This window comes from Amphiprion ocellaris, chromosome 9 (assembly GCF_022539595.1).
Source record: "Amphiprion ocellaris isolate individual 3 ecotype Okinawa chromosome 9, ASM2253959v1, whole genome shotgun sequence".
Lineage (NCBI taxonomy): Eukaryota > Metazoa > Chordata > Actinopteri > Pomacentridae > Amphiprion > Amphiprion ocellaris.
In genome coordinates, this window is record NC_072774.1 from 34,104,182 (window position 1) to 34,116,426 (window position 12,245).

General features: G+C 43.5%; 1 protein-coding gene across 1 annotated transcript; it reads right to left on the bottom strand.

The window, feature by feature from the left end:
- Positions 1 to 2,585: 2,585 nt before the first annotated feature.
- Positions 2,586 to 11,047, bottom strand: LOC129349632 (uncharacterized). Its single transcript, XM_055013465.1, has 3 exons — positions 4,144 to 11,047; positions 3,882 to 3,974; positions 2,586 to 3,158 (listed from the first exon to the last, which is right to left on the bottom strand). Exon 1 carries the CDS (start codon positions 10,937 to 10,939, stop codon positions 7,607 to 7,609), a length of 3,333 nt encoding a protein of 1,110 aa, XP_054869440.1. The 5' UTR covers positions 10,940 to 11,047; the 3' UTR covers positions 2,586 to 3,158; positions 3,882 to 3,974; positions 4,144 to 7,606.
- Positions 11,048 to 12,245: the final 1,198 nt, after the last annotated feature.

The window sequence follows — 12,245 nt, forward strand, 5'->3', positions numbered from 1 at the left end:
CTGTCTTCTATTCATTTTTCCTCCCTCTGATTCTTGTCCATCTTTCTCACTTATTCTTTTCTTCTGTCTTCTTCCTTTTCCACTTCCCTCTTTCTCCTCCTTTTCTATTCTTCTTCTGCTTCTACATCTTCTACTTCTGTCATCGTCTATCTTCTTCTATTCTTTCATCTCATTCTTTTAATTCATCAGTCTTCTCCTTGTTTCTCCTTCTGTCGCCCCCCTTTTTCATCCCTTTCTTCCTCTACTCCTTGTTTTTCTTCCTCCTTCTGTCTTCCTTTTCTACTCCTTTTCCTTCTTTTTTCTTGATCTATCATTCTTCTGTCTTCACCTACTCTCTGTCTCCTTTCTCCTCCTCCTTCTCTGTTGCCTTCTTCCTCTTCTTTTCATCCCTTCCTCTCCTTGCTTCTCTTTCTGCTCTTCCTCCTCCTTCTCTTCTCCTTCTATCTTGCCATTCTTCTCTCATCCCAGTCTTGTTTTTCTTCTCCTCCCCTCCTATTTTCCTCTTTCCTCTCCTCTTTGTTCTTTTTTTATCCTCTGCGCCTTGTTTCTTTTTTCTCTTCCTCTCCTACTATTTCTACTACTGTTCCATCTCTTCCTCCTTCACTCCTCGTTCTTCTTCTTACTATGTCTCCTCCTTCTCTTCCTCATTCTGTCCTTCTCCTCCACTTCTCCTTTTTTCTCTTCCTCATTCTTGTCTTGTCCTTTTCTACCTCATTCTTTTCTCCTCCTTTTTATCTCCTCCTACTTTGTCCTCCTCTTTTTGTTGTCTCCTTCTCTTCTTCCTCTTGTTTTTGTCTCCTCCTTCTGTTGTCTTCTTCATCTCTGCCTATCTGTACTCCTTGCTCTTCTTCCTCCTTTTTCTAATTCTCTTCCTTGTAAGGAAAAGAAAAGTTTCTTCAGTCTTCTCCTTCATTCTCCGTTGTCATTTTCTTCCTCTTTCTTCCTCTTCCTCCTGATTGCTTCTCCTTTATTGTCCTTTTGTCTTTTCTTCCTTCTGTCTCCTCATTGGTTTTTCCTTCTCCTGCATCTTCTCCTTCTTTCTCTATCTCCAACTCCTTGTTTTTCCTCCTTCTACTCTTTGTCTCCTTTCTCCTCATCCTCCTATCTTCTCCTCCCTCCTCTTCACTTTTCAGCTGTTAATTAATCTGCTCCTTGTTCTTTTCCCCATCATTCTTTTGTGTGTCATTTATCTTCTTTCCATCTTCTTTCTCCTCCTCCTTCTGTTCTCCTTACTCCTCCTATCTTCATTTCATTCTTTATCTCTTCCTTCTGTATTTGTTTCTGCCTTTATTGTCGTTGACTCATCTTTGCCATTCTTCTCTTCCTTTACTGCTCCCTTTTCTCATCTCTTCCTCCTTTACTCTTTATTCATCTGACGCTATCCTCTTCTTCTTTTTCTTAATCTTTCTCCTTTTACTCTTCCTCCTCCTTCTCCTTCTGTCTTCTCTTCCCGCTTTCTTGTCCTCCTTTCTCTTGCTACTATGACTTTTGTCCTCGTTCTCCTCCTTTCTCTTGTACAACTCATTCTTCTCCATCTCGTCTTCCCTCTACTCCTTGTTCCTCTTTCTTCTACTTCTGCTACTTTTCCTCCCTTGACTCCTTGTTTTTCTTGCTTCTTCTCTTCCTCCTTTCCTTCTTCTCCTCTTCTTTATTCTTCAGCCATTGTGTTATTATTTTCCCTCCTTATTCTTCTCTTTTCCTCCTTTCCCTTATTCTCATCTTCTCCTTCTGTCTTCTCCTTTCTCCTGTCTTTATCGCCGTCTTTCTTCCTTCGCCTCCTGATATCTCCTTTCTTCTCCTCTGTCTCTGTCTGCATCTCCTGCTTCCTCCTGCTCCTTCTCTTTCACTTTCTTTTTCATCTCCTCCTTCCTCTTTTCCTTGTTTATCTCTGTCCTTATTCTTTTCTTCTCCTCATTTTCCTTCCCTTTTCTCATCTTTTTGAAGATGCTTCCTTCTTTTTCTACTCGTCCTTCTACACGTATTTGCCTTTTCCCCAGTCTTTGCTTCTCCTCTTGTCGTCTCCATCTTTCTTCTCCTCCTGTCTTTTTCTCCTTTCTCCTCCTCTATTCTGTCGTCTTCTACTTTGTCATTCTCTATATTCTTTATCTTCTTTCTTCTTCACATCTTTCTCCTTTTATTGGCCTTTTCCTGTCCTTATTCTTTTCTGCATTTTCTCCTGTCGCTTCGTTCTTTCTCCTCTACCTTCTCTGTCCTCTTCTTCCTCCTACTTTTCATTTTCTCCTTCTTTTCCTTATTCTTTCCTTCTCTTCTTTGTTCTTTTCCATTGCTTCCTTTTTTCCTTCATGTTCTCCTCTTCCTTCTACACTGTAAACCCGGATAAGTTCATTGTACTTAAACCATTTGCGTCAAGTGATTGCCTCAAATGGTTTAAGTTATTGAGTGCAGAGAAATTTAAGTTGTTTAAGTATAGTCAACTTAAATGTACAATAGGCGGAACTTAAAATTATACGTCAAATACACTTAAAAATTCTAGTTTTATTAAAATTCTGAATATATTAAAAAAATTATAGTTGGGATAAAAAAAAATCCAATTAAGTTCTTTTGTCAATAACCACACAATGCAGCACATTTAATTCATTTTATTGAAACATAACAAAACAACAAATATTGCTCAACATGCAGTGAGGACAAGAATGGGTTTAAAAAAAACTGCAACTTTCTAAAATATGTCCTCTGTGGAATAATTTTAGTAAAATAAACAATACTAGATGCATCTTGTACAAGAGGAATCACATACAAAATGAGCAACAGCATGAATATTTGTTTCAGTCAGTGCAATTTAACTGTGCAATAATCCAGACATGGGCTTGAAGAGTTGTGCCTTGCACTGCAAGCTCATTCTTCAGCTTTTGAGTCTTTGGAGGTAGCTCTCTTCGGCCTGAATTTATTATGACCTGCTGAATGAAGGTAAAGGTGTTCATGCTCCTCAGGTAGTGCAGGTGGAGTGTGGAGGTAAAGCCAAACAAGAGGCACATTGCTTGAGGTAGGTTGGTGAGTGTGTCCATTACAGGGCTGCCCTCTAGGATGATTCCCACTCATGAAGGGTTTAGTTGTGGTGATGCTGGGCTTGCAGCGCTGTTGTCCTCATAGCAGAGTAATGCCACTGGAATGTCGCCGGAGTCTCCCTCATTAAGATTCTATATAGTGCAAGAAATGAGACAAAACAAGGATATTTAGGTTAACAACAATTTCTCTATGACCTTCTTTAATATTGCAATTTTTCTAATTCATTGTGGTTGTATTTTAGGTTGTGTTGTGTAAACAAGTTGTTAGAGCCATTTTTGTGTGTGTTCTATGGGTGTCTGTTGGTGTATAAATTTCATGTTTTGACAGTAGCTGGTATATTGGAAAATGTAAATGAATGGTATAAACAGAAGAAGGGTTAATTCAGGTGTGCTGCTGACTGGGGAGAAGCACACAATTTTTTAATCAGAGTTTTAGTGGCCGAAATTAAGCCTTTTAGTTTATTTTGCATGTAAGTACAAATTAGTGGAACAAGAGCGTGTAGATCAATAAAGGCGATATTGGAAATACGCTCAAGATCTCTGGATTCCTTCAATGGAGCCAGCACAAAGTATGCCTTACCTGGAAGTTCCAGCAGCAGCCCCTCACTGGTTTAGGTTTTTTTGTAGAAATCAAGTCACTATACAAGCCCTTCTAATGTTTGCATACTTTGCGGTATAAAACGCAATAATTAGTTTTGCCTTGCTTACAAGGAAGGCATATTATCAAGTTAAAATCAACTTGAGTTCAATGAAACAACTTCAAAAAAACCTAATTATAATAACCCATCATCCCAAATAAACAAAACCTGAAAATGGCAAAACTGATTCAAACACTTATCAAAAAACATTACTCACCAAATTGCTCTGAAAGAACATGGATGCATTGTCCCTAAGAATGACTTTAAGTCCTCTCAGGACAAGGCTTCTAATGGCTGTTGGCTCAGTGCTCTGCAAAGGTATAAAGGTATAACACGCACTTAATGTAGGACAATGAAATATATCTTATATCACTTTATTTATCCATATAAAGAAACACCTAAATGAAAGAGAGTTAGTTTATGTAATATGGATGAACTAACCATCCATATCATTAAAGAAAACAGGAATATCAACCCACCGTTGTCTGTTGTAGCAGGTCAGCTAACTGCTTGCCTCTCCGACCCATCTTCCTCTTGAAGATTTCCATGAAATTAGAAAGAATTTTTCTTGAAGATTTCAACCCTGTTAAACTCCAACCTGAAAATTTTGAAAAAAAATACATTTGTCATGAGACAAAATTACCATGACAAACAGCAAAACTTAATTCTAGAGTCTGCAGTTTGCATTTGACCCACATTTATGATGTGAAAGCAGGATAAATAGCTATGGAGTGCATTGAGAGACTTAAATGTACACATACATTCCTGGTGTAAGCAAGAAAGAGTTCAGTTCTGGCAGAAGTTCCATGTTTTAGCCGACAATGTTTGATAAGCTGTGTTCTCTTCTCACAGATGACAGGGCAGTACTTGCATTTCCAAGGCATTATAATGAGGCTTTATACAAAAATAGGACAATAAATGGGGCTAATGTTAAAAATGGGCATTTACTTTTCAAAACTACACTGAAGTAATTTGAATTCTACTCTGTTTCAAAACTGTATGTAGAGAACACACAGGTCGAGAGAAACTCTACAAACAAAATGATTATCAAAGTCTTACTATTCACCTTACCCACGTTCACATGTACACATTTCAAGCTAGAAAAATACCAGCAGTTTCCGATTAGTACTGGAATAGAGAAAACAACTCCCCTCGTTCAGACAGAAAATGGCATCCGCTTTACTGGAGACAAATGTCCTTTGAAAGGGTCCAAACTTGTAAAAAATTGAAAAATGCAGGCAGAAAACATATTTTCCAAGAAGCATGAAAGGTGCAAAGGCCTTACATTGCTCTGTGAAAATGAGAAAAAGGCGCAAACTTCTCTGTATCCTCCAATGGACAAGCCCAGACTTGTTTTGACTTGTGAGCCAAATAATCTCCTCAAATAAATATCGAGTACGGTAAGTATGGACTTCCAGACTTGACAGTGACGTCTTTGAAGTACAAACTCCTGAGGATGGGAGGATGAATGGTGACTATTCTGCAATCTGAACATCAGCGTCCTTGATGATGTTGCATCTTGGTGGTGGACTTGCCTGTATTTTCACCTTCATGTTTACTGTATTATACCGATATTTACAATAAAAGAGCAAGCACACCAACAAAATATCTGTCTATTTTCATTTGAGTACTACAGTTGGATATTAAAATATTGCCATAAAACCACTTTGAAGCTAAGGAGGAAGCAGCACAACTATGGAGGCAGATCTGGGCAGGAAGAATCAGGATGTGGAGGAGAAGAAGGGGAGGAGCCCTGTTAGCTTGTCTCTCTAAAAACATGTTCCTTATGTTCATCTCAACCAGGCATGTCCAAAGTCCAGCCTGTGGTCAGATTTTACACAGCCGCTGTCATATAATGTATAATTTGTGGCCCATCAGTGCTGTCAAAGAGAATATGCATATCTCTGAGAGACAAAATGCAATTGTGTGTTGTTGAATGATGGCAGCAATGCTCTGTTGCCTCCCTCTGACTATGTGACTTCTCTGTGACCCTTTCCAGACGATTTCTTAAATGGAAACTGCAGATTGTTTTTTTTTTTTTTTTTTTTTTTTTTTATAAAAAGAAAGGAAAGACACTACCAGTCAAAACATTCTAGTGCATATGACAAGTTACCCAGGAGCAACCGCACTAAGAAGGTGAAGCAACTGGAAGCAGTCTTTGCTTCACAGCAATGCTTTTTCTGTCTCAGTGAGAAAAAAAGGACAGTTCCTGGCAAACAAGGGACAATACATGCCACAACTATCAGATCCTGTACGGCTGGCAGATTTGGCATTTTTAGTTGACTAAATAAAGCATTTGAATGTGCTCAACATGAGACTTCAAGCATAAGATGCAGCGGTGAGCCAGTTGTCTGCACACATCAAAACCTTTGGAACCAAGCTACAACTTTTCCAGAAACACTTGTCACAAACTGAGCCTGACACTGCACATTTCTCAGCTCTACAGTTTTCCACAGGACAATATTAATACATAAACAATGAGTTTACCAACTCTCAGCTATTGAAAATGAGATGTTGCTTTTTTTTCTTCTCCTTTCTCTGTGGACCCTGATGATGCTCCTCATCAACTGGAGCTCATTGAGCTGTATGTGAACTGGTTATCTGTTTTGAATTTGATAGTTGACAGACAGCATTTCAGTGTCCATACTAAGTCGTGTTAAAAATGAACCTATTATGATATTTATACGCTTCCTGGAGGTTTTTTCTTTATGTAACTGGGCCCTCCCGATATGAGACGTATTGATTTTAGGACCTGTTTATGTCTGGGTAACTTACGTTTATTTGCATTCCCATGTGAATAAATGAAAATTGTCATCCATAAAACTTATACAAAACAGTGCATTTGAATTTAGGTTTAATGGTTCAAAGAATGTGAGACAGGATGGTTGGCCCATTATCAAATGTGATCCAGATTCAGACTGAGATATACAAGAACGACCCAGTAGAGGGAGCATTTAAAGTCTATGAAGACTTTGTATTGTGCAAGTCTGGCAAGAACACATGCACCAGTAAGAGATATAATGCAAACACGCATTACACTGAATATTGAGTACAGGGTGAACCCTAACTGCATATTCTGCTCAGTGATTGTGTACAGTGTTGCTTGTGACCTCGTGGTTCCCACTTGTGTTTCTTGCGTCCTCTTCCTGTCTCCAGGTGTGTATCAGCACGTTTCAGGCTCTGCTGTGGGTAGACATACCATCAAGATCCTGGGCTGGGGAGAGGAGGATTGTAAAGTATGGATAGGTTATAGGGTGGTTTAGGGTTGGGAACACTACAGATGAACTCCGGTCAGAGAATCCTTTAAACAGCTTTACTTCCACAGCACAGAATGGTGATTGATTGAGGATGAGTTGTTTACATTGATGTGGGTGTGTGTTTATGTGTGTGTGTGTGTGTGTGTGGTCTAAACAGGAAAAAACAGAAAGAAATAATATACAATTAGAATAGTCGTTTCAAAATAAGCCATGAAATAATAAGCTAATAACGGTAAAATAACATTAGCCTAAGAATATTAAGTTTGGCCTTATTTATGTTTATATTTATGATTGCTACGATGACAATACAGACCAGGCATGACATAAGGCTATAACATTGTGACCTACTAATTAAGCATGCAAACAACAAAGGAAAACTTAGCACTCAATAAACTAACCAGTGTTCATCACAAAGTCCCAGAAACATGCAACAGCATTATTAAACTTACTTTTGTCCATATAACGCACACAAACTAGGAAAAACAGTTCACCGTGGCAGTATCCATCCTCCTGGAGCAGGAACAGCTGATCATCACGCTGCCTCTCTGCATGCAGGCACAGTTCACGTGAGATGAGCGTGAGAGGCGTTCAAGTGCATCTCGGAAATCCCAGCACTGTCCAAATAGGCTTTCAGACAAGGCCGCCCCCAACTGTCCGCAGGGCAGTTGAAAGAGAAGAAGAAAGTCTATTTGGTGGCATCTTCTTCATCCTTGTCCTCAAGTGCTGGGAGCAGGATGAGCCGGGCAACTGGACGAACGTAGGTACGATCCTTCACTTGAACACTGGCAGTTCGGATGCGTCCATCTGCTCCTGGATGGGCCCCGGTGACCCGTCCTACAGGCCACGATGCTCGGGGAAGTTGGGGATCAATGATTAAGACAACGTCACCAATGGAGAGTGCATTACCGTCCTTCTTCCACTTACTGCGCTCTTGCAGCCCCGGCAGATAGTGACTGATAAAAGAGGACCAGAAGCGATCAGCGATAGCTTGACTGTGCCTCCAACGTCTTCTCCCAAGCTCACTAGGGTCATAGACTGCTTGAGGAAGCGACAAGTCGTGTCGGCCCATAAGGAGTAGGTTTGGCGTAACCGGGTCTGGATCAGAGGGATCTGAAGACAAGTAGCCTAAAGGTTTAGCATTCAGTATGCCTTCGACCTCCACCAGAGTGGTTAACAAGACAGGTTCAGGAACGATCTGATCTTTGAGAACGACGCGAAGTGCTGTCTTGATAGATTTCACTTCCCTCTCCCAAGTGCCGCCGAAGTGCGGCGCGCTCGGAGGATTGAATCGGAAGGATATCTGTTGTTCAGCAAGTTGCTCTCTCAAGGGAGATGCCATGGCAGCGACTGCTTCACGTAACTCTCGCTCTCCACCGACGAAGTTGGTACCATTGTCCATAAGGAGTTCGAACGGTTTGCCACGTCGGGAGATGAATCTTCTCAATGACAGAAGGAAAGCATCCGTATCAAGGCTCTCCAACAACTCCAGATGCACCGAGCGAGTTGTCATGCATTTGTAGACTATGCCCCATCTCTTTTCAGTGCGGCGACCGATCCTCACTTGGAAAGGTCCAAAGCAATCAACTCCGGTTGAATAAAACGGTGGCTTGTGGAGTCGTAGTTGAGCAGGTGGATAATCAGCCATTTTAGGAACATCAGGTTTCGCTCGCCATCGTCGACACTCCAGACATGAGTATTGATGCTTCCGAATGGCCTCTCTGCCTCTGATGATCCAGAATCGATGTCGGAGCTCAGCAAGAACTCGTTCCGGCCCCGGATGCAGTAGTGACTCATCGATGTCTTTAATGATAAGCTTCGTCACAGGGTAACTCGGGTCCAAAATGACAGGGTGGATCGTATCCATAGCCAGTCCCTCTGCATGCCTCAGCCTACCACCAACTCTTAGTAGACCAGTGGCGTCTTCATATTCTGGTGATAGAGATGCAAGTCGACTGCCTGATGGAAGAGCACGTCCAGCTTTCAAGGCTCTCAATTCTTCAATAAAGGAGTCTTCTTGAGCCCTTTGGAGCAACAGCTTCTCTGCTTGCAGAAAATTAGCAGCCGTGGTCGAGGTAGAGTTGGCATCAGCCGCCCCATGAAGGGAGCTAGCGGTCTCCTGGAGAAGCTCTTTCCAGGTGGAGAACTTACTGGAGTCAGGAAGTTGTGAAGGCGATGTGGTGGAAACTGTTCCCACGAAGGCAGACTTCCTTAGCTCTGTGGGATCTGGATCTATTTCAGATGAAGGCACTGTGGGCCATTCTTTCTCTGGCAGGTAGAGGAAAGGTGGACCTTTCTTCCAGCGATGGTCCTGCACCATATCTTGGAGAGTGAGTCCGCGGGTAATGTCGTCTGCTGGATTACTTGGGGAGTCAACATATTGCCATTGAGCCGGGTTAGTCAGGCTCTGGATTTCTGCGACGCGTGTGCCCACAAACACTTTGTAACGGCAGGAGTCCGATTTTATCCAGTACAGTACGGTCGTGGAGTCTGACCAGAGAGTGATGTGCTCAGGCGGTATAGCAAGCTCTGTCTCAAGCACTCTAGCCAGCTGTGCTCCTGTGAGTGCGGCACTAAGCTCTAGACGTGGGATGGACAGTTGCTTTCGGGGCGCGACTCTTGATCTGGCAAACACAAAGGACACATAGACGTGTTGATTGTTGGCAATTGTCTGCATGTAAGCTACTGACCCATAAGCTCGTTCCGAAGCATCGCAGAATATATGAATGCGACGGGTTGCAGTGGCAGGATTGGCAGTGTCTGGAGCATAGGGACGTGGCAGCTTGAGATGTTGCAGAGCAGGAATTTCTTGCACCCAATTCACCCACTTGTCCAGAAGATCTGCAGGTTGGATCTGGTCATCCCAGCCGATGTTGGACTTCCACATGTCCTGAATAAGCACTTTACATCTAGTGGTGAAAGGCACAATGTAGCCCAAAGGGTCATAAAGCTTGGCGAGGACACTGTAGACATTTTGAAGAGTGGCGACTGAAGATTCAGCATGGCGATGCTTGTAACTGAAGGTGTCGTTCAAACAATCCCAGCAGAGCCCAAGTGTGGGCTCAGTGAGGTTGGCACTGGCTTTGGACAACCATAGCTCACTGCTAGCTGACCGTGCTTCAGGCAGTAAGTGGGCAACAACTTCAGGCACATTACTAGCCCACTGGCAGATGTCGAAGCCTCCTTTGCTTAAAAGGGCTCGTAGGTTGTCGATCAAAGTCTTGGCATCTTCAGCTTTAGTCATACTGTGTAGGCAATTGTCCACATAGAACGACTGCTCAATCACTCGCATGAGCAGAGAGTCAGGTGGTTCATGGTCCCTGGCGTGCTGCTGTAGGGCATAGACTGCACAGCAGGGACTGCACGTTGTTCCGAATGGTAAGACCTCCCATTGGAAGATACGGGGTTCAGAGGTTCTCTCCATGTTCCGCCACAGGAATCGTAGAAGTGGTTTGTCACTGGGCAGTAAGCGGATCTGGTGAAACATTGACTTAATATCTCCACTAATGGCCACTGCATGACATCGGAACCGCATCAGGACCCCTATCATGGTTGGACCCAAAGTAGGCCCAGGCAGGAGTTGGTCGTTTAGGGATAGACCATTGCAGGAGAAGGAACAGTTGAAAACTACTCTGTCCTTTCCATTGTGGTGCACCATATGATGCAGCACGTACCACGATTCTGTGGACTTCATAGCCTCCTCTGTAGAAATCTCCGTGACATAGCCAGCCTGGATGAGCTTATCTATCTCTTTACAGTACGAGGCTGATCGAGCAGTGTCTTTGGCCAACCTGCATTCAGTGCTGCGAAGGTTGGGCATCACAGCATCTGGCGGTAAACAGAGTGTGACGGCTGGTTGACGGGCGTAACAACGGTGTAGCATAGCGTTGGATACCATTGACAGACACATGTTGAGATGCTGTCTGTAGGAGACTGAGCGCTTGCTGGTCTTGTTTGGAACGAGATGCGGTTTTCTCACTGACGTAAGGAAGGGTGTCAATATGCCAAAGGCGTTCCACATTCCTTAGAAGGTCCGTATATGAAGAATCAGTGACGATGTGCAGGCAGGAAGGCTTGTGGTAGGAGACGGGCATGATCTCGGAAGGCCCTTGTAAAGACCAGCCTAGCCTTGTGCAGATGGCTATGGGACCTCCAGATGGGCCTGCTCTGACTGGCTGTGTCGGAGTGAGGAGCTGAGGCATATCTGAGCCAATGAGGAGCAGTGGTTGAGCTCTGTGGATAGGGGGCAGAGGAAGACCTTTTAGATGCTCATAGCGTTTCTGAAGAGCTGCAACTGGATACGTGTGCTCAGATAAGCTCAGGCTGTCTGCAGTGAAGGCATGTTCAATCCGATACTTCTTGTTTGGCTTGAAAATGGGGGACACGTGAAGGCTAACTGAGGAACCTTTCAACTCCTTAACCTCTTGCTGAACTGTTCTCAGATGAAGTGTTTCAGGTTGCTGAGTAAGTTGTAGCTGTTCTACAGCTTGAGGGAGAACAATCGTTCTTTCGGAACCATCATCGAGCACTGCAAAAGTCTCCAGTGTACGATCTCCATGGTGCAGAAGCACTTTGACAACTTTAAGCAGAACTCTTTGCGGGCTTCGTGGCTGCTCAATGTAGACAGTAGGTTTCTGATGACTAACCATCAGCACTTTCTGGGATGACTCTTGAATAATGTCATGCAAGATTGTGAGATGTTGCTCCTTACATGTCTTGCATGGGCGCTTGAGCGTGCAGGCTGTAGCTTTGTGGCCGCAGCCGCATTTCCAACATCTGCCTCCCTCCTGGATCCACTGCTTAACCTCTGCAGTAGACAGCTTCTTGAAGTCAGAGCATGAGTTAAGGTAGTGCTCCTTATTGTTGCAGAATGGGCAATAAGGACTGGGTTTAAAAGTCTGGGACTTCGGCAGAGTAGTCTCTTTGTTGGTGGTTGTCTCCCCAGAGCAGTGGAAGATGGATGCTGACTTGCCTTTGGTCTTAAAACTATGCTGTTCTCTCTTAAGAGGTGTAGACCCTGTGGAGTTGTAGAGGAGCGTAGCTCTGCTGGCAAGGCGCTTGGCTTGAGCTTTCATCTGGAGCCACGCAGCAAGATCAGGCAGGGTATAGGTGAGCTCAGAACCTGGCTGCAGGATGCCGCGCACCAGACAATATTCCACAAATCCATCTCTGTGAGCAGGAGACATTTTGCATAAAAGACAGTCGACATGGGAACCACATCTCAGCTCGTATCCAACAGGTCCCTCTAAGGTCCGCAGCATACCAATGAGTGACTGCACTGAGAGGGCAAAAGAGTCAAAAGCTTCTGCATCTCCTGACTTGATAAC